The sequence below is a fragment of the Martes martes genome (assembly GCF_963455335.1).
Source record: "Martes martes genome assembly, chromosome: 17".
Taxonomy (NCBI): Eukaryota; Metazoa; Chordata; class Mammalia; order Carnivora; family Mustelidae; genus Martes; species Martes martes.
This window is the reverse complement of record NC_137905.1, coordinates 3,470,354-3,498,150: the sequence shown is the minus strand read 5'-3', so window position 1 is coordinate 3,498,150 and position 27,797 is coordinate 3,470,354. Positions and strand designations below refer to the sequence as shown.

General features: G+C 60.3%; 1 protein-coding gene across 1 annotated transcript; it reads left to right on the top strand.

The window, feature by feature from the left end:
- Positions 1–2,545: 2,545 nt before the first annotated feature.
- On the top strand, positions 2,546–23,558 carry IRF8 (interferon regulatory factor 8). Its single transcript, XM_080829546.1, has 9 exons — positions 2,546–2,641; positions 5,991–6,165; positions 10,717–10,900; positions 13,005–13,093; positions 14,317–14,422; positions 15,558–15,605; positions 19,754–20,140; positions 20,772–20,887; positions 21,409–23,558. The coding sequence occupies exons 2-9, from the start codon at positions 5,992–5,994 to the stop codon at positions 21,586–21,588; spliced, it is 1,284 nt and encodes a 427-aa protein (XP_080685672.1). The 5' UTR covers positions 2,546–2,641; position 5,991; the 3' UTR covers positions 21,589–23,558.
- Positions 23,559–27,797: the final 4,239 nt, after the last annotated feature.

Below are 27,797 nucleotides of genomic sequence, written 5' to 3'. Positions count from 1 at the left end.
ATGCCACTGTACAGACGGGGACACCAAAAGTTAGCAAGGTTAACTCCTTTGCTCAAGGGCACACATGCAGTGAGCCAGGACCTTGGCTCTGAACTGGGCCCCACTGCAGAATGTGCTGTTCTGATGGCAGAGGCTGGTTGCCATCCATCATGTCGGGAGGGTGTGGTTTTCCAATGCCAGGATGAGGCCACGGGGGAACCCTAGTCCCCGGAGAGGCTGGAGCTCGGGGAGCAGCGATGAGGACATGTGGGGACAGGGTACGGGGATGAGGCGTAGACTGCTGCAGAGACCAGAGTGAAATGTACCCGGATTATGAGGTGCTGACAGGTCACGGGGGGTAAGGAATGGTCAGAGACACTTTGGTTCTTGGGTCTCCTGTCCTTGGCACCGTACCCAGCCCCTGGCAGCCGCTCCATCAACGCTCGTTAAGTAGGAACAGAACTAACCGCTCAGGCTAGAAGTTGTTCCCAGGCAGTGAGGAGTGACCATGTTGAAAATCCGAGGCTTGGGGAGCAGTTTCAGTGTAAGCCGGTGTACGGTGAACAGCTCTTGCAATGTAGCTAGTGACACCTACTGCCGGTGACACTCTCTGTATTTGTGTGCTCCCGTCTGGACCTCACTGGAGTGTGGAGTGGAAATCTGGGCACACGTCTCTGTGCTGGGGGCACCGCTGACCGGGATGGAAACCGGAGTATGAACACACATGCAGGCTCTTTTTTTTTTTTAACTTTTTAAAAATTTATTTATTTGTTAGAGAGAGCGAGCGAGCGAGCACAGGCAGACAGAGTGACAGGCAGAGGCAGAGGGAGAAGCAGGCTCCCCGCCGAGCAAGGAGCCCGATGCGGGACTTGATCCTAGGACACTGGGATCATGACCTGAGCCGAAGGCAGCCGCTCAACCAACTGAGCCACCCAGGCGTCCCCACACATGCAGGCTCTTTAAAGAATCTCCGAGTTCTGGAAGCTCGTCCCACATCATAAGGAACACATCAAAATACTTCCACATACCCAAACACTCTTAAAGAATTTGAGCTTTGAAAAAGGAGTTTTCATTCGAAATTATTTGGCGACAGGGAACTCCTTTAATTTATGATTGCTATGACTTCCTGGCAATCATGGTATTAGGAAATTCTTACTAAGTGATTTCTAACTCCCATGTGGTTTTCAAATACGACCAAATGTTTATCAGCAAAGAAATTACAATTTGAAGTTGGCATGTTAGGTGTTGGGGACTTTTCTTTGAACATTCATTGATTTTAAATTTGCAGTGAGCTTTTTGTATTTGGGGGCCAATAAAATTTCTTTTTCAGGCTCAAACATTTTCATAGGTTCTTGAAAAGCCTAATGAATGGGCGGCTCAGTAAACATTGCTGGGTGTGTACCACTGCCTTGGGAGGCAGTTAAGAGTCCACCGGGACTGCTGTTCTCCCTGTAAGGCTGCCCCAGACCTGAATGTGGGGAAGACTTTTTCCTTCTGTCTCCAGGGTTTCCTTTGTCATTTCCGTCACCAGCATTGCCCCCCACTCCACTCCCATGTATAGTAAATGCCAGCTAACATCCCAGAGGGGCTGGAAAGGGGACACAGGCAGGCAGAGGACGCCGTCTCAACACAACTGACATTTCCTGGGGGAAAGAATTTATGATAAAAACTTCCCTAATTGGACATTCTAGCGCTGATCTGCTGGACCATCCTGATTTTATTTCTGGTCTTCAGAGGGCGATGGCTTCGGATACCTTTTTCTAGCTGGGCACGTTTTCTTCCTTTCACAGCCCCGCTCAGCTGCCGGTCCCGGTCACCGAGGACCTGGTCTGCGAGTAACCACAGGTCAGGTGTCAAGTTTGCCCCGTCTGGACATGCCCCCAGGGGCTCCCTCGGGTGGGGGAGGCCTCCCGCGCAGCTCCAGGAATCGGGGCCACACTGGCTGAGATGGGGGTCACCATGCTGGGGCCACGGGCCGTCTGCGGCACGGACCCCTGGCCGCCGCCACCCCAGCCGTGACTTCCGAGGGTCCCCGCCGTGGCCCGGACCTGTGCGGTCTGACCCCCGCATCCACCCCCGAGCCCTGACTCCGGGATCTGAAGCCGGCGGCAGGCCCAGCGCGGCCTGACCTCCCGGACCCGACCCGCGCCTCCGCCGTCCGACCCCCGCGCCGCCCCGGTGGCCCGGCCGCGCCTCGACTTCCGCCATCCGACGCCCGCCACCAGCCCTGCCCTTCACTCGGCCGCGAGGGCGCCCCCGCGGGAATTCCTGCGGGCACCCCCGTCCCGCGCCGCCCCCGGGACCCCCAGCGCGGACCCCGGAAGGGCCCCCGGGCCGTCAGCGGCCGCCTCTGCGCAAAGTGATTTCTCGGAAAGCCGAGCGCTTCGAAGAAGGCGGGCCGGGCGGGCCTCGCCCATTGGGTGGTGCTGGCGGCGCGCCCGCGCCCATTGGCCGGCCCCGGCGGCCCTCCCGCGCCCATTGGCCCGCGCGGCCGCCGCTCCGCACGCCGGCCCCGCCCCGGCCCCGCCCCCGGCCCCGCCCCGGCCCTAGACCCGCGCCGCCGCGGAGCCCGCGGCCGCATCCCCCGAGCGCGGCGGCCGGCGTGGGAACGCGGGCGGCGGCGCCGAAGGCGGGCGGCGAGCTCGGACCCGCGCGGCGGCAGGTAGGCGGCCCGGCGGCGGGTGGGCCCCGGCCGGGCCGGCTCCGTCCCTCCTCCTCCGCGCGTCCTCCGGAGCCCAGACCCAAAGTCCAGGCGCTGAGCGCGGGGCGGCGGGTCCCCAGGGGCTGGGATGGACCGAGGAGTCGGGCTCGCACGGAGGACCTCGGAGTGGCCCGGCGGTGCCTCCGGGGCCAGACCTGCTCTCCGGTCGTGCCCAAGCCCCGCTGCCCGCGGTCGGCTCGGAGCGTCACGGCCGAGGGGCTGCGCGGTGCCCGTCCGGGGGGCGCGCGGGCTGGCGGGGCGCGGGCTCTTAGGCCTGACGGCGGCGATTTCTGAGGGGCTTAGAGGCCCTTGGCTGCCGTCCCAGCACCGTGGCCCCTGGCAAGAAGGCCCTGGCTGTGTGGGGCTCACGCTGACAGCGTCGGGGTGCACAGTGCACCCCAGCGCAAGGGGACCTCACGGGGTGAGATTTGCTGCTTCCCCGGGGCTGTGGGGTGCGTGTGAGTGGGAACCAGACAGTGAATGTTCCGGAATTTAAACTGTCCCTTCGGCCTATGGGGGGGCGGTATAACACACTTTTTTGTCTTTTAAACCTAAGTTAGGAGCTGGACCAGACTTGAAGGTTCTGAGCCTGGCCTTTGGGATTATGGCAGGTTCTTCCCAAGAAAAGAACTGGGAGTGGCTCCGTCATCTCAGAAAGGCTGGGGCCTGGGTGGCAAACGTTGTGGAAGCTGGTAGCCTGGGGGTAGGGGAGGCGCCAGGCCAGGCGGAGAGAGAGGTGTGGAAGGTGAGTCCCGCACCACCTCCTGGGCACATCCTGGAATCCTGGAATCCGGCCTGGGTGGGGCCATCGCGGCCTCTTATCGCCTCCCGTCTGGGAAGCCGGAGCCCTGGGTCCCATTTATTGAGATGCAGATTAGCTCCAGCTAGGACTTGGCCCAGAAAGAGAATGATTATCTAAAAATCAAGGAAGAGGAAGTTATAAACATGTGACTGGGCTTCTGAATTTTTTTCTGGCTTGACATTTGTTGGGATTAATGCGTTAGCATTCCATAAACCATTGTGGGCCGTCGGGGACTAGAATCTTAGGCCTGTGTTGCCACTTAGAGTCTGAGGCGGTGATCTCTGAGGTCCGGGGGTGGGGGTGGGGCTGTCCATGTGCTCAGATCTGGTAACATTGTCTTAGCTTTTCTCTGCAGAGTGAGCACAGTGAGAGCCTGCTGGGGTGCCTGGGAGTCCTGGTGCCCTCCTGGGCTTCCGCGTTTCTTGTGGTCAGCAAGGAGGCTGCGTTAGATGGTGTCTGAAGTATTGTCCAGTTTTCACATTCTGTGTTCACTCTTGCTCTCACTGACCCCTCTCTAAACCTTCTTTCCTCCTTTCCTGTCTTTATAAATCGCCAAGACCATTATCCTTAATGTTGGGGGCTATGAATCCATCAGAAATCTTTATTTTTTTCTTTTAAGATTTTATTTATTTATTTGAGAGAGAGCAGGAGCGAGAGAGATCACAGATGGAGAGGGACAAGCAGGCTCCCCGCTGAGCAGGGAGCCCGATGTGGGGCTCGATCCCAGGACCCTGAGACCAGGACCTGAGCCGAAGGCCGCCAACCCTCTGAGCCCCCCAGGCGCCCCAAATCCATCAGAAATCTTGATAAGAAGGTGTTGACCCACTTTCTAGAAAAGCCGCCCATCCAAAAAAAAATCTTGCTTTTCCTTTTCGGGAGGTTCCCGGAGCGTGGAGTCTGGTTTGTAACCCTTGTACTAAGGGGGTGAGCCGAGTCCTGATGAGTGGGCACGTTTCACAGAATTGTCAGATGTGCAGCCACCAGCCCTCTTGTCGTGTTTTGGGTCCCCTTGCCTTCCTCCGGCGCACGCGGCGTGCTCCTCAAGCGAGGCGGTCTCCCCCCAACTCAGAAGGATCTGTAGGAACCAGGACTGTGCTAGGTTGGTTTCTGGGGGGTGCTTGGTTTTGGGGTTTCTTTTCTCTCCCTAGTTGTCCCTCCTAAATCTGTACCTTCTTATTTAGAAGCACAGGGGACTGTTTTGGAATTGTGGGACGCGTGTGACGTCTAGTTCATTCACTCGGCCGCTGAGGAGAGCCTCAGAGCGCCTCAGGTGGTTTTCCCGAGGTCCTGTGGGAGAAAAGCCTTTGCTGGGTCTTCAGTTTCCAAATTCAAGTCCAATTCCTAATTCCATCCACGTCACCCCTTTTACACCCACTGGTGGGCATAGAAAAGTCACAGTCAGCACTTGGGACTCACCTTCCCCCCGGGACCTGGACCCCCTTTCCGATCCCACAGCCACGTGGGGAGTGGCTGGTTTCCAAGTCGCGCCCTTCTTGCTTCCTGAACCAGCCGGGCTCTGGATGTGACTATATTCTTGGGGACATTATGTCTTGTCACTACTGATGGTTTCAAACCTGTTTGCCCGAAGAGGTCACATTTTAATCAGAAGAATAGAAATGCCTTTTTTTTTTTTTTTGGTGGGCGTCTGGCCAACTGTCGAGGGGATTTCCAGCCCTGTTCTTGTAAACGCGGGCTGTGTGTCGATATGGCTTGGTGGTTCTTTTTCTGCCTGCTGTTGGGAACGCTCCGTGTTCTGGCAGGAACGCTCTTCCAGAGGGTGTCTTTGGGCACCCTGGCGATGTCCCCAGATTCTGGTGCCTTCTGGAAGAGTCCAGCCCGGCCGACCTCGCTCTGTCCCATGGCTGTGGTCGGTTTCCTTGCTTTCATTCCTTCCTGAGGGGGAAAGTCAGGATGACATTGTTGTTTAGAGAGAACTTTCTAAGGTCTAGGCGTGGTCAAAGTGCATCCTCCCCACAAGGACACCGAGTGCTGGTGGTTCTCCCGGGGCACGCCAGGCTGAAAGCATGACTCAGGGGCCCCCAGCCGGGAGATGGTGGGACTCAAATGGGACCCCAGCTCGGTCTCATTCCCAGACTCTCGCTGTTGTCAGTAACCCGTCTGAGATGCAGCGGTCCAGGAGGGATGGCTCTGGGCCTCCCTTCTTTCCTGGAGCACACAGATGTCGTATTTGTTAACAAACGCTGGTCCCGTTGGACATCAAGTCGGGATTGGCTCTCCGACTGATGAGCTGCTCATTAAAGGACCTGGACATGTGAAGGTGATGATTCCCCATCTCGTGCTCAAAATGGAAGGTGCCCTTCCCTGTGGCTGTGTTTGCCCGAAACGGAGCAGGGGGTGAAGGCTAGAAGGAGCACCAGCCGAAACCTCGGGAAGGACCGACATCTGGGGCGGGGCAGCTGCGGATTTCCCCGCTCTCGGGTCCACGGGGTGCTGGGATTCGTGCGGCGGTGTCTGTAACGTCACTGAACGTGCGCTTTTCTGTCCCAGGATGTGTGACCGGAACGGTGGCCGGCGGCTCCGGCAGTGGCTGATCGAGCAGATCGACAGCAGCATGTACCCAGGGCTGATCTGGGAGAATGACGAGAAGAGCATGTTCCGGATCCCCTGGAAGCACGCGGGCAAGCAGGATTATAACCAGGAAGTGGACGCGTCCATTTTTAAGGTACGGACTTGAACTCCCTCCCCTCGGCCCAGGTGGTCCGTCTTCCCTCCAGGCCTGTGCAGGTGTTGAGTGACCTCGTCACTTGAAAATAATTCTAGTTTTTTAGAACAAACGTCGATCGAGTGCTGAATGGGTCTCCCACAGACGAGGTTTCAGACTGTTCACATCTCTGTGTGACCTTGTCTCTTGGAGGTCAGGGGGATATTGTTGGCTTGTTCCCGATGGGGAGATGGACGGCACTTTCCCCATTTCTTCCGCGCGAGAAGTAACAGTCAGGGAGCGAGCAGTCTTCAGGGCCCCGAGACCGAAACCTTTATCCCCTGGGCTCCCGTCTCACTTCCATTACGAATTCTAGGAAGGGTGTAAGTCTTGGTTCTTTCCATGTTCTTACTTCTGCCTGACAGTGGAGGGTCAGCTCAGATGAGAGAGACACCATCTGTCGTTGCTTCCGGGGCCGGGTCATGTGGGGTGCCCCGAACCTGCAGCAGGTTCTAAAAATAGTCTTCCTTCCCCTGCGCACAAGAAGTACCCAAGCGTGGAGAGGCTTGCTTGTGCCCGGCCCGCCCCACTGGTCGGTTTTTCCTTCCACACACTCCCATCCAGTAGGCGCTTCTCCTCCTCTCCCGTGGAGGCCCCAAGAGGAGAAGTGACTTGTCCAAGGTCTCCCAGCTCTTGGACCACGGAGCCAGGGCAGCCCAGCTGGGCTCTCAGGGTCCCCTGTGGGTCATCGACCCCTGTAGGCTTCTCTGAGGCTTGGGGGATGCAGGCTCCCCGCCCTGGGAGATTTGGATCCTGAGGTCAGGGGGGTCGGCAGTGGGACGCAGCACAGGTGGCTGACTCAGAGCCCCCCCGCCCCCCGTTCTGTGGGCATCTGGGGTCCAGGGAGGGGAGGGCGGGCAGGCAGAATTGTGGAAGGGTGGGAGTCAGACCCCCGACTGAGGGGAGGGAAGGAGCACAGGCCTGCGGGACCCCAGGGCAGCCTGGGATGCTGTTCTGGCAGCAGAACAGAAATGACAGAAGACCGTGCCTTGGCCCCAGAGCGGGGCACACGCAGGTCACAGCCAGCTTCAGGGGCAGGCCGGCCCTCGGGTTCTGTGGCGGCGGCGGTGGGGCTCCGCGTTTCCACACTTCTGTTCCATCTCTGGTCCGGGCTCCCAGATCTCTTTGGGAAACTGCTGTCAATTACTGGCTCTCGTCCAGAAAGTCGGCCCACGTGGATGGTTTGCCCTCACCCGCCTTCCAGGACTCCGTGTAGCCCCGGTGTCCGCATTTCTTCCCACCGGAAGAAATCCTTCATCTCACCACCCTTGCCGCCGTGGGCTCCTTGCTCGTAGAGGGCTTTGCCTTAGGCTTCGTGCCGACTCTCCGGGGAAAGACCCAGCTAAATGTCCCCGGTGCCCAGGGTCCGCCGGCTCTGCCGGGAATTCTGGGTCGTGGATGGCTGCAGCCCAGAGCGCCTCACCCTTGACGCTGTTGACCTCTCAGTCCAGATGGTTCCTGCTTGCGGGGCCGCCTGGGCATGGGAGCATGTCCGGTAGCACCCCTCAAGCCTGCAGCGTCTCCCCCTCCCCACGGAGGCCTGCGAGCATTGCTGACAGTGGCGAGGACGAGCAGATTTAGGTGGATGCCTGGGGTGCTGAGGGCCCGGGTTCTAGGCGACTATCACTGAGACCTCTTGGCGGGGAGGGGACACCAGACCAGTGGGCCGCATGTCCTTGGCTGTGTCTCCTGGTGGCCATGCAAGGCCTCTCCCTGCACTTTGCTCTCTGTTTCAGCCTAGGCTCTGGGGGTAATGAAATAAAGTTCCAGATTTATATGTCTTATGCAATGCGCCTCATGGCCGTTTCAACAGCGCTGAGAAGAATGTGCAAGGTTCCCAATGCTTCCGTTCGTTACGCAGTCGCTCAGTGTGGCAATCTGAGAGGACCCACAATCTCAGCAGGAGCGGGGTGGGAGGGGGACGTGGGGGCCCCCCAGGGCTGGTGGCCCCCGGGAGGACGGCCCGCTGGTCAGAAACAGGGAGGGACCCCGCCAGCCGGGCCCCGCCTCCGAGCGCGTCTCCCCGCAGCGCCCAGACGCACCTGTGTGGGGTGAGAGGCTCACGGGGTTTCTGGGTAAGTAGAGAACCTCCTGTCGGGGACACTCAAAAGAAAACCTCTCCGTGGAGCGTGAAGCCATTTATCCAGAGAATTCTTCACAGTGTGCGGGTGTGATCGTGTGGCCGGCCCCATGGGGTAGGCCAGAGACGGGATCGGAAAAGGCCGAGCTCATTCTGTTCTGACTTTGAGTGTCCCGAGGCGCTCCTGTCCACTCGTGCTTGTTTTTAGAAGAGCGTTTGGTGAAGCTGAGGTTTGTTTCTCTGAGCATCCCTGTGACAGGGTAAACGACCTAGAATGGACTTCGTAGCACAGATAGTTCAAGTGCAGTAGGCCATCGAGGGGAAGAGAAAAGCATTTGATTTTTAAAACACAAGACGAGACTGTAACATCGAATCGGGGAGAGTTTGGGGTCCCCGGTCCCCCGGGGTGCGCGGGCGGCCACCGTGTGGGGCACAGACTGCCCCGGGCCTCCGAATGGCTCCACTCGAGGCTGTGGAAGGGTCCTGAGAGCTCCCAGCTAAGCCGATGTTTCAGAGCCAGCCGGAGAGCCGGAGAGGCTCGGGGCAGGGCCGGGAGCGAGGTACCTCTGAGCCCGCCGGGGCGCCCCCCGACTGAGCGCTCCACTTTGCGCCAAGATGTCCCGGCGGGCTTCCCGGGTGAGTGTGAGCCTGGCATGTGTTATAGGACACAGGCTCTGCAGGTCTGGCTGAAAACTGGCAGATCTTAACGTTCCCCGAAGCCCATGCTCCTTGAGGTCTACGGGTAACGCGGATTCACCAGGGCTTTGAGGTGGGGGCAGGGGGGGGGCGGGGCGGGGGGTGTGTTGCCTCGTCGCTGCCCTGGGGTACCCTTGGCCGGGTCTGGGGACAGTGCCCATTGTCACGGCCGGGGCTCTGTGGGTCAGGCCAGGATGCTCTTAGACATTCGGTCACACGCAGGACGGCGTCCACCCCGAAGTACCCTCCAGCTGCACACAGCAGTAGTGCTCAAGTGGGGAAACTTGGATTTAACTGCGTGAAAAGTGGAAATTACTGTTGAAGGTGCGCGGGGTTCGCTTTCCTTGAGAAAAGCAAATCCCAGCCCGGTCTGCGATGCCGTGAATAAAACACTGAATGATGAGGAGGGACGGGAGACCGTTCCCGTGAGAGGGGACTTTGTGTCTGTGTCGGAGAAGGGGGTGACGCTCGTGCGCCCCATGAGGAACACTCTCCTGTTCGCCTCTGGCTGCGGCACTGTCTGAGCTCAGGGCCTCAACAGAGGAGCTGTGAGGTCTTGTGCCGGGTGGGGGGAGGGGTGTCACGGAGTTCTGCCTGTATGGCCCCTTGGTCACCTCGGGTCACCGGACGGTGGTCACTGGGATGCTGGCTGAAGATGCGGGTTCCCAGACCAAGCACCCCCTTACTGAAGGGGACTCCCTGGGGTTGGGCCTCAAGGATCTGCCTCTCACCAGCCCCCAGGGCACAGCTGTGGGCATTGACCTTTAGGACCCTTGCTGTGGGGAACTCCATGGGGCTGGCCGTCGGGACTGTGGTGTTTTAGCCCTGATTGGGTCACCCTGAGAAGACTGGCGTCTTCCTGAGTCGGGCTGAGGGTTCCCTCCAGACCTCACATTCGCGGAGGCTGGCAGGTGGCTCTGATTTTGCCCGAGACCGAAAGTTTTGAGCCGACAGCCCTGACCCCCTCGTTGGTGTCTGGATTCCAGTTTCAGAATCTTGAAACTGCCGGTCCACGTGGTCACCTGGATCTTTTTTCAGTTCCGCCCCCTTCTGTGTTGTGGCTTCTGCAGGTTTCCAGCTTGGAGCTCTGGTCCCGGTTGAGAGGACCGTCAGGTTTGGAGAGGTCAGGAACAGCTGTGGGGAACCAGCCGAGGCAGAAAAGTTTGTTGCCTTTTAAGCAGGGCCCTGGGGCCGTGGCTGGGGCCGGGAGGGTTAGAATGCCAAAATGCAAAGCAAAATTTCTATTAAAAGTAGCAGGGGCGGCGTTTGACCACATTCAGACTTCTTGCAAATGTTCCCTTTTCATGCTAAATTTTGGCTAGGGGTTGATTTGAAAAAGCAACAAATTGTTCTTTGTTTTGAACATTCTAGTGAAACCATGTGCGACTTCCTCTTTGCGCTCGCTGACCTCAGGCCCCTCCTGGCCCTCGGTCCCGGGAAGGATTCGCCAAGAGGCAGATCCAAGATGTGTGTGGGGAGGAGCCACGGGCAGGGGCCCACATTCTGGTTCCCTTGGGTGGTCCTGGTGGGGGCGGGGCCCTTCCTGGCCTGTTCTTTTCCAGAGAGAGGTCCACGGGTCCTGAAGGTCCCCAGATGCCCCGAGTGCGAGCTGATGGCCAGAGGTGGCAGTCAGGACAGCGAGCTCTGCGCGGGCCCTGACTGTGGCTGTGGGTGTCGGTGGTCGGGCTGAGGCCGAGCTGGCCGCCTCTTTCATGTGCTGCTTTCTGCTCCTTCAGGCCTGGGCGGTTTTCAAAGGCAAGTTCAAGGAAGGGGACAAAGCCGAGCCGGCCACTTGGAAGACGAGGCTCCGCTGCGCTTTGAACAAGAGCCCAGATTTTGAGGAAGTGACAGACCGGTCCCAGCTGGACATTTCTGAGCCCTACAAAGTGTACCGCATCGTGCCCGAGGAGGAGCAAAAATGTAACTATCCAGGACGGGCGCGGGGCCCAGCAGAGGCTGCCTGGCCCGCAGCCCCCTCGCCAGAGAGCCTGGGTGCTGGGTGGGGGGACGTCTGGGCGCGCGCTTGCGGCTCAGCCCACTGTCCTCTCGCCTGCGCCAGCAGATCCTGAGAGCGCTTCCCTCTGACCTCGGCCACAGTCCGCTGGCCAAGTGGCAGTTTCCACTTGGGGGGAGGTGGCGCCCATGGGAGGAAAGGGTGGGGAGCTCAGGCCGGCTGCTGCACACCGCCGTCAGCCCAGGAGCTGACAGTGGGGCCTCCCTGGGGTGCGGTCACGGGGCCGGGCAGGGGCGAGCGGCCTGGGCAGTGTGGGGGAGCAGTTCCTTCTGTTTTCTAACAAGGCCTAGAGGAGGCCAGGGGACAGTCAGGTGGATGCAGGCGGGCGGAGGGTCATGTTCCTGAATGCTCTAGGGGATGATGGCGCCGGTGGCTTCGTTGTTGGAGATCCCAGATGCTTCGGCACCCGGCTAGAGCCTGAGGGTTACTGGGAGCCTCTGGGAAGCGGTGATTCCGAAGTGATTGGTCCCGGGTGCCTGAAGGAAAGCGAGCGCTCAGACGCTCTCCCTGGCTGTGCACACGTTCCGAGTCTGAGCTCTTCCCACCGGGGGAGGCTTGACAGTGTCGACAGAGAATTTAAGTTAAAATTGTGACTGTCCCATATCTATAGTGAGCCTGGGCCAGAGAGTCATTAAACTCCTCCCCAGGGGAGCCAGCATAGGAGAGGGACAGTGGGACGGAGACCGTGAGGCTCGGGTGGTACTTGGTCTGCGAGCCCAGCCACTGGACGTCCCGTCCCCAGTGGGCAACCCCAGTTTCGGGGGTTTGTAGCTTCACAGTGTGTAAGTTAGCACCGAACATGGCTGTGTTGGTCATCAGCAGTATGTCAGACCAGCCTTCCCCTGGAGAGTCTGATGACCTTGACAGGGAGGCCTTGACCTTGACCTTGACAGGGAGGCCTTGCCGGTAATGCTCCAGGAGGCCTCTGAAAGGCTAGGCATGCGTCTTTCCCTCTTAACGTCCAAGTTCTGGATAATTTCTCATCAGCCCCAAATGAGCTGTGGTTTGAGGGAACGGACAAGCGTGTCTTCTTTGCCCCCCGCCCCGGCTCAGCCAAGCTTGACCCGGCAGGTGAGCCCAGCTTGTTTGTAGCGTGGGGTGCAGCCAGCATCACCTGCCCCGGTGGGGGTTACAGAAGGAGTCGGTTCTCGGGGGTGGGGGACGCTGCATTTGCATAGTGTCTAAACGGACCCGCTCCGCTCCGCACTTCAGCGGCTTGCAGGCTTCACGGGGGGCCCCCCCAGCCCGTACTTCCCCCTACTTCCCTCTACTTCCCCCGTCCACAGCGTCTAGCCAGTCCTTGAGTCTCTCCAAGTAGAGTCCGGATTCAGCTGGGATGGAGCGATGGTCAGTTAGGAGCCTGTTGGTTATAGGAAACGGCCGGCAGATCTCCGGCCCAGGGGTGGGGGTGAGCGTGGGGAGGGAGTGCACCTGGGGTGGGGGCTCGCCGTGGGGCCCCCCGGGCCTGGAGGCCGTGCCTGGTGGCCGTGCCTGGTGAGGCCAGCCCTCTGGTATGTCGTGTGCGCACGCCTGGTGTGTGCGCAGATGCGCAGGGTGTGGAAAGGCCACAGAGACATTTCCTGTCAATTAACTTTAAAAAATGACTCCAATCTGCACACACATCGTGCCAGGAACTCTTCGAGTGTCTTCAAACAGCCCGGCTTATGGATGTGCCCCAGATGGGTGGTGAGCGCCTGGTGTGAAGCGTGTCTGATGGGCGCTCACGCTCCTTCTCGGCCAACAGGGATGAGCCACACAGCCGTCTTGGCCCTCCGAGTGTTACAGACAACCACCGACTTCTCCCTTTGACCTGGCCGATCAGACGGCTGAGGCAGCACGGGCAGTTGTTTCTGGGCTTCTGCCAAACCAGGGAAGACACCGACTGACCTGTATTTCGTTGAACTCGGCGTTAAAAAAAACCCCAGATTGAAAAGCCAGCCCTGATTCTGCCCTCGATGATGGCTGTGATGCTCTGGGCCGTGTGTCACGCGTCTGCCCAATTTTCCACAGGCAAATTAGGCATGGCGACTCCTGGCTGCGTGAGTGAGATCACCGAGATGGAGTGCGGGCGACCCGAGATCGACGAGCTCATCAAGGAGGTGAGCGGGCAGCCCCTCCCCCTCGTTCCCCAAGTCCATCCCGGTGCCGCGGAGCTCCCTGCTCTGGGCCAGTGATGTTCGCGCCCGCTGTGAACTTGCCCTATTTTAAACGTTCTGACTGGCGGTCTTAGAAGGTGCATCGCGGAATCCCTTGGCTTCTTGGGCGGGCCGCAGTGAACAAGATGGAAACTCGCTGCCGGGCTTGGGGTCGTCCTTACGACAGGGACGGGGGTGCTGTCGCCCCGCAGGCTGCTGCCTTAGAGTCTGCCGCTGGCGGCGGGTCGTCGGGCCTGTTAGCACCGCACGTAGACTCCGCTCAGGGGCTGTGAGCAGAGGACTGGCAAGGTCTCCGCCGGCAAAACCCGTGCGGTCTCGGATGCCGGCTGCAGCTCTGCAGACAGCCTTTCCTAGTCCCTTCCGTCTGCCTCGCACCTCTGCTCCTCGGGCTGTTAGCAGGGGGACCCAGCATGGCTGACATCGTCCCGCACCGTCCTTGTGAGAGGCGGTGTGGGCGCGACAGAGAGTCTTCCTGACGCCTGCGTCGCCGCAGCGGGATTTTCAGGAGCCGCTCGGCTGCCGGAGAACATGCGGTTGACCACACGCAGCCTCCGCTCGGCGGCCTGGCTTGGCTGCGGGCGGCAGGGGGCTGGGTTTCGGGTGGTCTCTGGCAGCGGACCGGCTGCATTCCCGGCCTCGTGCCTCCAGCGACACCCCGTTTCCCCTGCGAGACTTTCCTGCCGGCTCAGAGAGGGAGGCGGTCAGGTTGGCACACCGGGGCCCCGAGAAACCCAGATTTCCAAGGTTTGCTGATGAGAGCTGTCGGCCTCCGTTCAGGGGTCAGAGCCGGCGGTCCAGGTGTGGAGAGGGAGGCAGGATGCACTCAGTCCCGTGAGAGTCTGTCCAGTGTCACTGTTTGCTGGTGTCCCAGACCCTTCTGCCTCTCCAGTGCATCGGGGCAGCCAGGTGACCTGGCCGTTCGTTTTGCGACAGGCAGTTTCACAAAAAAAGCCATAAACTTATCGGGGGTCCTGCAGTGGCCAGCCACCCGGCCTCGTCCCGGTGGTCAAGATGCACAGTAAAGTTTTCCTTGTGTCTTGGGATCCAGGCGTCCCCACACGGTGTGGCTTTTGGGTTAAGTCTAAACCGTTCATGTGTCCCCACCCCCGAGTCCTGCTCTGGAAGTCCAGTGAGCACGGGGCTCCTGACTTGCCCTGTTCCCGCAGCCGTCCGTGGACGACTACATGGGAGTCGTCAAGCGGAGCCCCTCCCCGCCCGATGCATGCCGGAGCCAGCTCCTCCCGGAGTGGTGGATGCAGCAGCCCAGCGCAGGTGAGGACCGGCGGGCCTTCCGGGGACCGCCCCGCTCATGGGGGATGGCGGCGTCGTGGGTGGGGGATGACGGCGTCGGGGGTGGGGGGTCCTGGTACTGCCGTGAGCTCTGTTTTACTGAAGGTAACTTTGCACCCCTCCCCACTGCCTCTTAGGAAGGCATGTGGACGCTGCCCCGGACCCTGCCCTGGCCCTTCCCCCGGGAGGCGTCCGCTTGTGGCCGGTGATCCTGGGACGGGGTGGCGAACCCCTCCCAGACCAGAGGGGAGATGGGGCTTTCGGCCGCAGGAGCTTGTCATGCAGGCCTGCCAGCCACTGCCCCAGAACATCAGAGACCCCCTCAGAGCCGAGGCGGGAGAGGTAGGGGGCGGGGCCAGGACCCTGCGGTTGCTCTCTGGGAGCCCTGGCTTTGAATCCAACGGGTCGGTGGGGAGTTTGTAACTTAAAGTCTCCGTCCTCGCATCTAATGGAGACACCAGGACTATCCCTGGGACACGTGTTCCGGGGGTCATGGGCTGAAGGAGACATTCATGCATTTATTAGCTCCTGATGCCCCCCCCCCCCCCCCCCCGCCCCGGCCGTCTGCCCTTGGCGCGCATGGATTGCCGTGTGTTCCCTCAGTCTCTCCCCCGCAGTTTCCCTGCGGGACACTGGGAAGTGACTGCGGCCCTGCTGGCTTCAGAGGCCTCCAGGCTGGGTGGTGGCAGTTTGGCCTCTGGGACCCTGGGGAGCCCCCTCTCCTGCATTGTGGTGGCACCTTGGGGAAAGCTGGCTCAGGCCCTGGGCTCCCCCCGGAGACAAGGCCTGGGGTGGGCACGCAGGCTCGTGCTCTTTCAGGAGCAGGCCTTCGGGTGGGGAGGAGATGGGGCCCCAGAGCATCGCACTGACCCTGCATCAAAAATCCCACAGCCCAGAACACGTTTCTTCCCCCTCTTTGCTGGTTGAGTTGGGGTCTGGTGTATGAAACGTGGGTTACCATGCTGGGGCGGGGGGAATCACACATTCAGTAGAAGCCTCTGGCAGGAACTCAGGAGCACGCCACGGTGCCTTTTAGAGAGATTTTTGCAGAGGGAGCATTTGGGCCGGTTCCACACACATGACTGGGTCTGGATCTGCTTTTCACTCTCTCCGGCAGGCTTGCCACTGGTGACGGGCTACACTGCGTACGACACGCACCATTCAGGTAAGGGGCTGCTCCGTGCCGGGCTGGCGGGGTGTAGCCTGGGCACTCTTAGAAGGCAGAGCTCCGAGGGCCTGCTCGGGTCCATGGACGAGCCGATCTGCTGTAAGAAGTCAGGACCCCAATTCCTCCTCCTCACTGCTGGGGCGAGCCAGGGGCCGGCCTCCCTGAGGCTGTTCTCCGATTGGGCCGCCAAATCGATCCCAGGGGCTCTTTCTGCGCAACTCTGTAGGAGAACGAGCGTGGGAACAGCTCGGGCCCAGTTCTGCCTGTCTTGTGTGACCCCAGGCAGAGGGATTGAGCCACTCCAAACCTCACTGGAGTGTGGTGACGATTAAGTGGAGTGTCCTTCAGAGTGTCTGGTAGGGATGTCATCAGTCACTAGGCATCACCAGTGTCTCACGAGTGCACTTTTTTTTTTTTTACTTCTGTACTCAAGTTCATAATGATAAGGATACTTGGTGATGATGATGGAGATGATGATGGTGGGGATGGTGGAGATGATGGTGGTGATGAGGATGATGGGGATGATGGTGGGGATGATGGAGGTGATGGTGGTGATGAGGATGATGGAGATGATGGTGGTGATGATGATGATGGTGGTGGGGATGATGGAGATGTTGGGGATGGTGGGATGATGGGGATGGCGACGATGGTGGCGACTGGCTAGGTGCCGGGATCAGTGCTGGGACTCCCCTGTCTGCATCTCATACTTCCCGTCACCTGGCGAGAGGTGCTGTGATGGTTCCCCCTGCACAGGCTCAGAAGCGCTGGGTCATAGCCCGTGGGCCGCAGGGCTGAGGTAGGGCCTCGGGCTGTCCTGTGCATGCTCCAGCTCCTCATGGTCACGGGTGGGCTCTGGTACATTTTTGTCTGCTTGTGCTGGGGACTCAGATGTCCTGCCAGTGGTCCCTGGGATTTGCATTAGGACTCACTGATGGTGTCTACCCCAGCAGCTGTCACTTCTCTGGGAAGCGAACAGCCTGACTCATCAGGATGGACCGCAGGACCTTGGGTCTGGGGGACCGGAGGTGTCTTGGTGCAGAGGAGATGGGACTCCGAGAGGTGCCCGAACCAAGGCCCTCACGCGACGGCTGTCCCGGGTGGCAGAGGCAGCTTCATGCCCAGGCAGGAAGACAGAGCAGCAGTGTCCCTGTTCACAGCACTGGTGTCACTGCAGAGTAGCCGTGCGAGCTGGGGGCTGTCACAGCTCCAGCCTCCCAAAGGAGGGAACCCAGGCTCGGAGGTTAAATCGCTGATCACGGTCACCCAGCTGGGAAGCAGTGGCCCGGGTCAAAGCCAGGCACCCGGCTGCCTCCAGCGGGCCCGGCAGTGGCCCTGGCTCACAGGGCCAGGCCTCTGACCTAGTCTGCTCTGGGCCGCGGCCCCGGCCGTCTGCTGACCAGTGCTTCCTGGGGGCAGGGCGGCGGCATCTGGGTGAGGAGGAAGTGTGCTCGGTTGCCCCAGAGCGGTCCCAGCACCCAGTGGGAGAGGCAGTCCGTAGCCCTGCGTCATGCAAGGAAAACCAGAACCCCCTCTTCTCGAGGTTGTGGACTTCGGGACCTCGGTTCCAGTCACCCCCAACCTGCGTAAATAAGTTGATGCTGGGGGTCCCCCGTTCTCGGCCCTGCGGGGATGAGGTGATGAGGGACCGGGCAGGGGAAGGGTGGTGGGGAGTGCTGGATGCCGTGGCCTTCAGATGCCACCAGCCTTGATTGCCCCATTTTCTGGGGAGATCAGGAGTCCAGATTTTTATGGGAAACCTTCCCAGGTCAGAGTGATCACAGATCAGCGTTAACAATGTCCCTGTGGGCCCGTGGCTCCAGACGCCCCCGTGGCTGCCCGTGTGCGCCTCGAGTGGGCCCATGACGTTCGGGGGTCAGGGTGGGGTCTGAGCTCGGACAGCGGAGCGCCATGCTGCAGACCGCAGACGCGGGGCCGGCCTGCTGGGGAGCGAGGGGAGCCCGTCCGCCCCGCGCAGCCATCCCGCTGTCCCAGCAGACGCTGTAACGTCTACACCTGTTTCCTTACCTGGGCTGCTGTGCGGGTTGTGTGCTGACAGGGCCGGTGCACTAGCAGTGGCCCCTGGTGGGTACCGCATAGACCCGGAATTAGGACTTAGAGCTGCTGGCGAGTCTGTGCAGCCAGCGTTGTCGTTTCCTGGGTTTATCTTGTCGTAGCTGTTCCTGCGGTGCTTATGGGCACGGAGCGCACACGTGAGCTGACGCCGTCCTCGGCCGCGGAGGGAGGTGGGTGCCACTGTTAATCTGCTTTGCTGGTGGGGAAACTGAGGCACAGAGTGGTGAAGCCGCCTGCTACTGGTCACAGAACTGGGCTCCCCCATCAGGGCGTCTGTGCTCCTGGCATCGTCACCATGGTGTCACTGTGCTGAGGCTGTCCCCCGGTCGGCAGGGGGCCCTTGAGACTCGGGGACGGGCCAGCCGGAGCCCGTCCTGGTAGTGGCTTTTCCCCCGTGGCTCCCGTCGGGCGCCATGGTTCTGGCTCAGGCCCTGCCCCCCCAAACCTTGCCCAAGCTATGCTGCCCTGGGGCGTGGGGACAGCCTCACGCGGGCATGTGGGAATGCGGGCCTGTGTGCTGCCCCCTGGGAAGCAGCCAGTTCTCCCGGCCGCGGGCCGGTGTGAGGACAGCCGTGGCAGCGACAGGGTGAAGGTGCGGCGTGGGGACAGGGTCTGCGCCGGTGTTTCTTCCTCTGGGACGAGGTGCAGGATTGTGGAGCGTGTCGGGGCGCGATGCGGTGTTACAGACCCGCTGGGTGGGAGGACGGGACCCCGGGCCGGTCAGGACCTGAGGTCGGATGCCGGGGCTGCCGCTTCCCGGCGGGGAGACCCCACGTGGGCCTCCGTGTTCCCACGTGTCACGGAAGTGGATTGGACCGGGAAACCTACGCTCCCAGCCTGGCGTGATTCCGGAATGCTGTTTAGCTCCGCCATGGGAGAGAACGGAGCCTGAGAACGCTAGTGGGGGGTCTTAATTGAACAAATAATTCCTTTTTTAAAGAGATTTATTTGTCAGAGCACAAGGAGGGGGAGAGGCAGGCAGAGGGAGAAGCAGACGCCCTGCTGAGCAGGGAGCCGGGTGCCGCGGGAGTCGATCCCAGGGCTGTAGGATTGTGAGCTGAGCCGGAGGCAGATGCTCATCGGACTGAGCTGCGCCGGTGTCTCTGAGCAAATGATTTTTTTTTTTTTTTTAATTTGATAGAGATCACAAGTAGGCAGAGAGGCAGGCGGGGGCGGGGGGGGGAAGCAGGCTCCCCGCCAAGCAGGGAGCCCGATGCGGGGCTCGATCCCAGGACCCTGGGATCATGACCTGAGCTGAAGGCAGAGGCTTTAACCCACTGAGCCACCCAGGCGCCCCTGAGCAAATGATTCTTAAGCAGAACCCGGGGCGGGGGGTGGTCCAAGGACTAGACACACTTCGAAATTCTGGTCCCGTGGCTGCCCCTGCCTGAGGCCCAGAGACCTGGTCTGTCCGGAGCGGGTGGTGAGGACCCATCAGTGCCCACCTGGGGCTTCTTGAGGGGACCAGGGCCTGAGAGAAAATTGCAAGCAGACTCCTCTCTCCGTTTACTTGGTGCTGGGGTGCCACGGCCGCCGCTGGAAACTCGGACTGACTTGGGACGTGGACTCCTCTGAGCATAGCTGTAGCTGAAGGGTTTGGAGAGTCACGATGTGACATCCACGGAACCCCAAGGGGACGGCATCTGTCAAGGAAAGGGCGGCACCGTTGTTCGCCCCGGCCTGAACTCGAACTGAGCACTGGCGTCGGTCAGGAGTGGGGCAGCAGGCCACGGTTACGGGGCACGTACAAAGGTGTAGGCGGGGTGTCGGGGGTTTGTGGTGCAGGACCTCGCAGGAGAGCATCCCAGCGGGACTCCGGAGATAGAGCGATTTTCCGAACTTCTGCGTCGTCCGGGTTATTGTGACCTTTGCCGGAAGAGTGGAACGCGCTTAGTGGTTTTATTGAGTCATTAGTTTCCTTAGTAAGCCTGGTTTCTAGAAGCGTGCAGGAACTTCCCCGAAGGCCCAGAGGCCCCCGAGAAGTTAAACACCCCGCGCCCCCGGCCGTGCTGGGGGGAAAGGACGGCCGCCGCCCCTTCCCGCGGCCCCTGACCTGTGCTCTTCGCCCACAGCCTTCTCGCAGATGGTCATCAGCTTCTACTACGGCGGCAAGCTGGTGGGCCAGACCACCACCACCTGCCCTGAGGGCTGCCGCCTGTCCCTGGGCCAGCCGGGCCTGCCGGGCGCCAAGCTGTACGGGCCCGAGGGCCTGGAGCTCGTGCGCTTCCCGCCGGCGGACGCCATCCCCAGCGAGCGGCAGCGGCAGGTGACGCGGAAGCTCTTCGGGCACCTGGAGCGCGGGGTCCTGCTGCACAGTAGCTGCCAGGGCGTGCTGGTCAAGCGGCTGTGCCAGGGCCGCGTGTTCTGCAGCGGCAACGCCGTGCTCTGCAAGGACCGGCCCAACAAGCTGGAGCGCGACGAGGTGGTCAAGGTCTTCGACACCAGCCAGTTCTTCCGAGGTGGGTCCCGCTGTCTGCAGGCTGCCCCGAGCCTTCCTGGAGCGCTCTGGGCCTGGGGGAGCGGGGGACGTGGGGTGCTGGGGGGGTGCCTGGCTGGTTCCGCCTTCAGGCCGAGCGGTCCTGGGGAACTTCTCTGGGCCCGGACTGGCACGCGTGTCGAGCGAGGGCACAGCTACAGTGGCTTTCTGGAGCGCGGGGCGGGAGGACCAGGGTCTCCAGAAATCCCACCGCAGGCCGTAGGGTCAGACTCAGGGATCAAGGTGCACATTGTGAGACAGGATGACCTTGTGTGCACGGAGTCCTCGGGTTCCTGTCCCACCCTGTGTGCTCCTCCTGGACCGTCAGGCTGGCTCCCTGCTCTGTCCCCACTGCTGTCTGCGCCCCCACCTGAAATAGCCTCCAGGCCCGTGTCTCCTGCCCCCGGCCCGGGATCTCTCTGGGAAGTGGGGTCTCCTGCCCCCGGCCCGGGATCTCTGTGGGATGGGGGGGGCAGGTTTCGCTGGAGACGCAGCCTGCAGAGGGGTGGGGTGTGGGGCGTGAGCTCCGGTGTGAACGCCCCGGGTGCCCACACGGGGGAGGGGCGGTGCGCCAGTGGCTGTGGTGACCCTGCCCCCACCCCGTGTCCCCGCAGAGCTGCAGCACTTCTATAACAACCAGGGCCGCCTCCCGGACAGCAGGGTGGTGCTCTGCTTCGGAGAAGAGTTTCCCGATCTGACCCCCCTGCGCTCCAAACTCATCCTGGTGCAGGTGAGCTCTCCGGCCCCCCTCTTTGGGACTCCGTTTATACTCCTCTTTGGAACAGGCGGCAGGGACTGGGGGACCCCGCCTGTGGGCAGGGGCGGGCCCGTGGGGAGACCTCCACGTGGGGCTCGTGGATTCTTGCTACCTCTCGGTCATCGTCTCACGTTCCAGGACCCTCAGAATCTGTGTTTTCTCCCCCTGCCTGAAGTCAGAGCCCCCTTCTTAGCAAGATTCTACCTTCTAGCAAGTTCAGTTGCCTCAAGGTCTGAGAGAAAGAGTAGGGCCTTTCAAACCCTTATTTAATCTAATCAAAGGAATGAAACTCTAATGGTGGAATCTGGAGCAGCTGCAGCTGGGACTGCAGACCAGGAATACCGCTTGCTCTTCCTTTGCCCCTGCCTCCCTGGGGGCTCATGGGGAGGTTCTCAGTGGGCACTTTGGACTGAGTAGTCACAGAATCTGGCTGGGGTACGAGACCCTCCCACCACACTCCCAGCCCCGCGTCTGACCCGTGTCTGTCCCTCCAGATCGAGCAGCTGTATGTGCGGCAGCTGGTAGAGGAGGCCGGCAAGAGCTGTGGCGGCGGCGGCTCCCTGGTGCAGGCTCCCGAGGAGCCCCAGCCGGACCAGGTCTTCCGGATGTTTCCAGACGTGTGCACCTCGCACCAGAGACCCTTTTTCAGAGAAAACCAACAGATCACGGTGTAAGCCTGTCTCGGGGGCGCGCCGTCCGGCCCCATCTCGTGCTTCGTTCCTACAGTTACTGTCACTATTTAAGGGTGTGGATGCCCGTGACTGGGGCGGGATGCTTCACTGGGCTCCTGGTTCAGGAGGGGCGTCCCCGAGGACTGGACGCTGACACCCCCACAGGAGGAGCGCGACGCGACTCAAACGTGGATGCCCCAGACAACCCGGGCGCTGTCCCTGTGACCTGGGATTCAGACACGGGCTTCCGGCACCCCCCGGTTACCGTGCGCGGTGGATGCCTTCAGCGTCTGGGGTTGGGCCCGTGCCTGGGCCTTCAGTTTTACCAGCACGTAACTGCTTCCAGAAAAAGATTTGGGGGACAAGGCTGCTTTTTGTCTTTCCCTTGTGTTACAGCGATAGACTCGTGTTTTACTTTTCAAGCCTGTTTATAAGATGTAGAAATACTTAGGTAACAGCCTCGCTTCAGCAGGGGACAGCAAAATGCCAGGCATGTTAGGGGGACGGGCATGCGGCCTAGGATTTGCCCCCGGCGGGCATGTGCCCGCCGGAGGACCTGGTGTGTTCCAGAATCTTCCCTGTGGGCCTTCCTATCAGGCAGCTTAGAGCTAAGGTTTTCATTTCTATAATTAAATCATACCCAGAGCCCTTGGCTCTTTTTGTCTTTCTAAATGGTTTTGACCGGTCTTCAAAATACGCACACTTTTACTTGTCCTGTTGTAAACTGCTTTGAATTTTCTTCTTTCTTACAAAGTGAGCTGTAAACCACAGACTGCAAAAGTAACCATACATTGTACAAGCATTTTGATTGTGCCTTCGAGTCCGTGAACCAGAGTCCAGCCGGGTGGTGGAGCGTGTCAGCGTGGCTCGGGTGGACTGGGAATATGTCACCACTACCTGTCACCAGCGCCCCGGTCCCAGTCCTAGGGTGGGCAGCGGCAGGGACAGTGCCTTCCCCCTCCCTAGGACACCTCGTGGTCCAGGGTAGCCCCGGGCCGTGCCCGATTCTGTTCTTCAGCAGAGCCCTGTGCTGGGACTCCCCGGGGAGAAGGCCCAGTTTCGGCCCCGGAAGCACTTGGGCTGTTTGCTCGTGGAAAAGATGCATTTGCTACCCCCAGACGCTCAAGGGGCGCGGACAGGTCAGCCTCCCCACAGACGGTCCACTGTGCACACAACACATCTCTACCATGGCTCTAAAATGACTTTTGTGATTAAAAAGCACTTGAACATTTTTTTCTGGGGGGGAATGTTGTATTTTGCTCAGTTGGGGTGCCTCTCCCCCCTCCGTGTCCTGGGTGATGTGCCAGGACGGGCAGAGGTTGGTGCGCCAAGTGAGCTAATAAGCAAGTGCCTGCCACGGCCCTGGGAAGCCAGCTCCGCGCTCATGCGGCCACCAGGCCGGAGTGGGGAGAAGGAGCTTTGCCTCATCCTTTCTCCTGACCAGCCGGGTCACCACCGCCCTGGCTCAGTCTCGCTGTGAAAGGGCAGGAAGGAGCCTTACCTGTCAAGGTGCACTTCTGTGAAGCGGGAGAAGCTGGGGTTCAGGGGACAGGGTCGTCCCCACTTAGCCCATCTGGCAACCTTATAACCAGGGTCTCTGATTGGAAATCCAAGCTGAGGAAACCTGGTTCACGTTCCCTGTGGCTGCTCCGTGAAGGTGATGCGGGCTTCGCGCGTGTATCAAGACTTTGTCATCGTGGGTCCCTCGAGCTGTGTTTGAATCCACCTGAAAATCGAGGGAAATTAGCAGAAGTGGCTTTTCCTCTTTGGCCAGCAAAGCCGGTATGGTATTGTTAAGAACAGATCTGTTTTCTGAAATTATGTCAGAACAGCGGGTTTTGGTCTCTAGCTCAAACAAATAGTAAAGCATAGATCTTGAATGGGCTAAAGGGATATTTATTTTTGTATCTACTTAAAATGTGTATTGATCTGTTTTGTTCTTTATTAAAATAAAGTACCTTTTTAAAAGCTGATTCATGTTCCGTGTTTTAAGTTACTGTAACTTGTTTCCTCCTTTTTACCTGGTTCTTCCAAGGGGGAATTAAGAAAACGAGCCGCACTGTGAGTTTACGTGTTTTTCTTGCTGTTCGCTCCTTCCCCAAACAATAGCAACAAGGTATAGAGGCTTGCAGATGAGAGAGAACTTTGTGGAGAAAATGCAGGGCGTGCTAGGTTTTTGTGGAAGTCTGGGGGCCCGTGCGGGTTTGTGTGAGCTGACAGAGGAGCGTGCGAAGGGTGCGGAGGGAGGAGGAAGTTGGGGACAGCCCTGTCCCAGAAGGCACTGGGACCCCCTGTTTGGGTTGGCCACATGTGACAGGGACGTGTACCCTTCCGTTCATGCTGGCGCTCACTGTGCTGGGTCCTTGGGGGTCTAGCGGGGACACGTGGGGCCCAGGCTGGTCATCATTGAAGTGGTTGCTTCATGGGACGTACCTGTTGAATAACCCAGGACAAATCCGTTTCGGGGGGCCCAGACCCCAGCCAACCCAGGGAGGCTGACGTCCCCCACCACGCTGCACCTGCAGGCAACGGGCGCAGGGGTGAGGGACTGAAGGCACCCCCCCCCCACCGTTGCATGCAGGGGACTGTGGCCACTGGTGGAGTGGGAGAGGCTCTGACAGGGCCTGGCCGGCTCACCCCAGGACAGGCCGCCCCTGGCCAATCGGTGGCTTTCTTAGACATTCATGAGTCACTGTCGCAAGCAGGAACTTTATCAGCAAACCCTTTTCTGCTTGTGGATTCAGGGCCCAGTGTGGAGACTTGTGGGAGTCTGCCTCTCCCCAGAGCTCAGCACCCCTGGGCGGGTCGTTGGCAAACACTGCCCGCCCAGCTGCTTTCGCAGGGATGGGGGTGGCGGGCCGGGAGGCCGGGGGGCTCTGGTCTGCGGAGGTCGGGGCCAGGGACGAGATGCCACAGGAATGGCGGGAAGTTGGGAAAATACCATTGGGGCCTGACAGGTGACCTGACCCCTGGGACGTGGGGCCTCCTCTGGACAAGTAGCTTCTGGGACCCCAGGGCAGACCATGGGACTGGACTCACGAGACATTTGCTCCGACAAGCGGCCTTCACTCTGTATTCTGGAAACATTTATGCAAGTAAAGACACGTCACCTGTCACTTGCGGAGCGACTTGCCCCTCGGTACACTAACCTTTGCAAAATCCATCTGGGGTGGGAAATACTAGTTTTCCTTTGTAACGTCCAGATGGCAGCAGAGGCTGAGGCCCGGGGTGAGCGTCCCCAGGATCTGCCGGGCCTGGGGTCCTAGGGGAGTCCTCGCGCCCGGGACAACTACTTTCCACACAGTAGCCGTGGTGGGAACCAGGAAGAAGTGATTCGTGTGAGTGATTCACACTCTGCACAAGAGAAAGTTTAGCAACTCAGCTACTTAGAAATATTTAGAAATTCTTTCTAAGAAATGATCTATAACCAATGGCTGTAATTTTCGCAGCCCCGTGGGCTGAGGGAGGAGGAGGGCCGGCTTCTCCGTGGAAAGCGTGGCTGTCCTTCCTGAAAGGAGGGGGAAGCGGTCAATGCGTTGACCCACTCATCATCTCGCACTTCCTCACGGACACGGGCCCATTCGAGTTCTCGCTCATGTAAGACACGCATCGGATCCAGCATTTTCCAAACTTCCCTTGCAAGTTGTCCGTGGCTGCGCGGTGCCTCGTCCAGCGCGACCAGCGCCAGGCGTCCGGAGGGCAGAGTGGGAATTTGTTTGCTTGGGTGCCTTTCCACCCGGACGGAGGCTGCCTGGGACTCGGTGACCGCCCCTCCCAGTACCGCCCACCTGACCTTTCACTCTGCTCGTGGACTTGGTGGGTCGGACTTCAGACAGGACACGGCCGTGTTGGCTTTCCTCTGTTTCACAGTCTGCCGTGTCAACCGGGAACACCCACACGGCGGGGGGTGACATCGCCCGGAGGCCTTTTGATCCGCACATCTGGGGCCTGGGCGCAGCTGGGGCCACACGCGGCATCCCAGACTGAGGGGGTCCCCACCTCTCGATGACAGGAGTGTCAAGGAGCTGGCAGCCATGTTGGGGGGCAGGGCAGAAGCACGTTCTTGGCTGCCAACCCGCCTGCGCTTTGTTGAAACTGATCTCTGCCCCCTCCCCGAAAGCCCTGAGCCCGACGGGTGGACCTTCCCTTGTCCCCCCGTGGGAGCCTGACACGGACACTCACCTTCTTCAGACCGTGGCCCTTCCCTCGGGAATGCTCATCCCCAGGCAGGGCCTGACGCTGGGGGGTTACCGTGTGAGCCTGTCCCCACCAGAGGGGAGGATGGGGGGGGTGCAGGGAGCTTGTCGGCGAGGGCGAGAGCCTGATGTGGCGTTTCCCGCCCCCCCTCCCTTCTGCTCCTTACCTCTCAGGGCAAGGCTGGGCCACCATCCTGGCTGTCACCCCCGACGTGAGGGCTCTGCCTAAACAGAGACGGGATCAGGCCATCGGGAATTGTTTCTGTTGGGCTGGGCATGGCCGGGGCTGGGGGAGAGAGGGCAGGTGAGGAGGACGTCCCCATGCTGCGGTGTTCGCATCGGAGGCTGCCGGTGAGGCCGTGTTAGCGCGGCAAAGCAGCGTAGGAGGGCGCCCGGCGAGCACTCGGCAGTGACCGCGCAGACCGCCCTCGCTGAGGTCCTGCGGGACACCCTCCAGAAGCAGAGCCAGAGGCAAGGATGCAGTGTCAGGAGTGTGTGGGGTCACATCAGGAAGGGCCACTGGGGGCGAGGAAAGGCCTGTGGAGGTGACCCTGCAGAGCCTGTGGGGCTGGGCACGGCCAGGCACAGGAGCCCTCAAGGCCGGCCCCAGGGGAGGGAGCCGAACCGGAGTGTGCCTACCTCGGCCTTGCCTGCTAGCCGGTGCTCACAGGGGCCGCGGGGGCCTGGTACTCTCCTCCCGGGTCTTGCGCGCAGGAAGATGGGGCTCTGGCAGCCCGAGATGCCCTCAGCACCCCCGCAGGGGCCGGCTGCCGGGGGGTCGGCGGCATGACGGCAGCAGGAAGAACGAGGGGACGTGTTGGGGCCACTGCGAGCTCCACGGAGCACGGTCACCTCTCAGGAGGGGGGCAGGTGCCGGACAGCCCAGGCTCAGCTTCCAGCTCAGGGAAGCTAGCTGTGCTTCCGAGAGAAAATCACCTACACTCTCTGTTCCACAGTCTCCTCTGTATGGGGTAATGATACCACCTCCTGTGAAGGTAAAGGGCTTACCAGACCCTGGCCACGTGAGTACTGACAGCGGCATATTGTACCTATCACTTAGGCAGTTCAATTACCTTAGTATTAAGTTTTGCTGTCTTAGACTTACTAGGTCTAAGACATAATCTATATTGTTTACATTGACTATAATTATATGCAGTTATTTGCTAATTACTAAGCGATGCAATAAATCGTTTATATGTTTATCTAATGCTATATTTCTCATTAGAATTAACTTTATATAGTAGTTATTCAATGATTCTATAGTGGTTAAAACTATGCCACAATTACACGAACAAGGAAACAATTGTAACGCAGCTGTTGACTCTGCTGCCGTTTCTTATTTACTATCTGCTCTTCGGCGCCGGCAAGGACTGGCTGCAGCGAGGGCGCGTGGGGCGGGGCGGGGGGGGGGGGCGCGGCGCGCGGTCGGTGTCGGCAGAGCGCGAGGCCAAGGCGTGAGCTTGGCGGGGTGCGCGCGAACGGGGGAGGGGAGGGCTGTGGGAGACGGGTTTTCCAAGCTGCCTGGCACACAGTAGGTGCTCGAGACACATTCGCTCCCTTCCCTTGGCCTCCTTGCTGTCCAGGACGGGAGGACGGGGGCAGCAGAGGTTCCCGCGGGGTGAGGAGGCGGCACTGGCGCTCCTGGGAGGGCCTTCCCAGGTGTCTCCCTCCCTCCAGTCGTCCCGGGCCAGGCTCTACTTGGAAGCTCAGGTTCGCCTGCCCTCCCTTCCTGCATGCGGTGTTTCTTGCTGGAGGGGCACTCAGTTGATGTGTACGGAGGCGGCGGGGGGTGGTGCCCAGGAATGGCCGGCAAGTGCCACGTCTGGGCGCTGGGAGTTTGAGCAGCGTGTGGTGCAGGCCCGGGGACCAGAAGGCTTTTCACGAGTGCTGGGACGGGCTAGACGTGCAGACGGATGTCAGGGTTCTCCGCCGTGAACAGAGGGGATCTGAGCTGACCTGAAATTGCTGGGTTTCCTTGTTGGGGGGAGGGGGCAGTCCTGGGACGGTCCGGCTCCA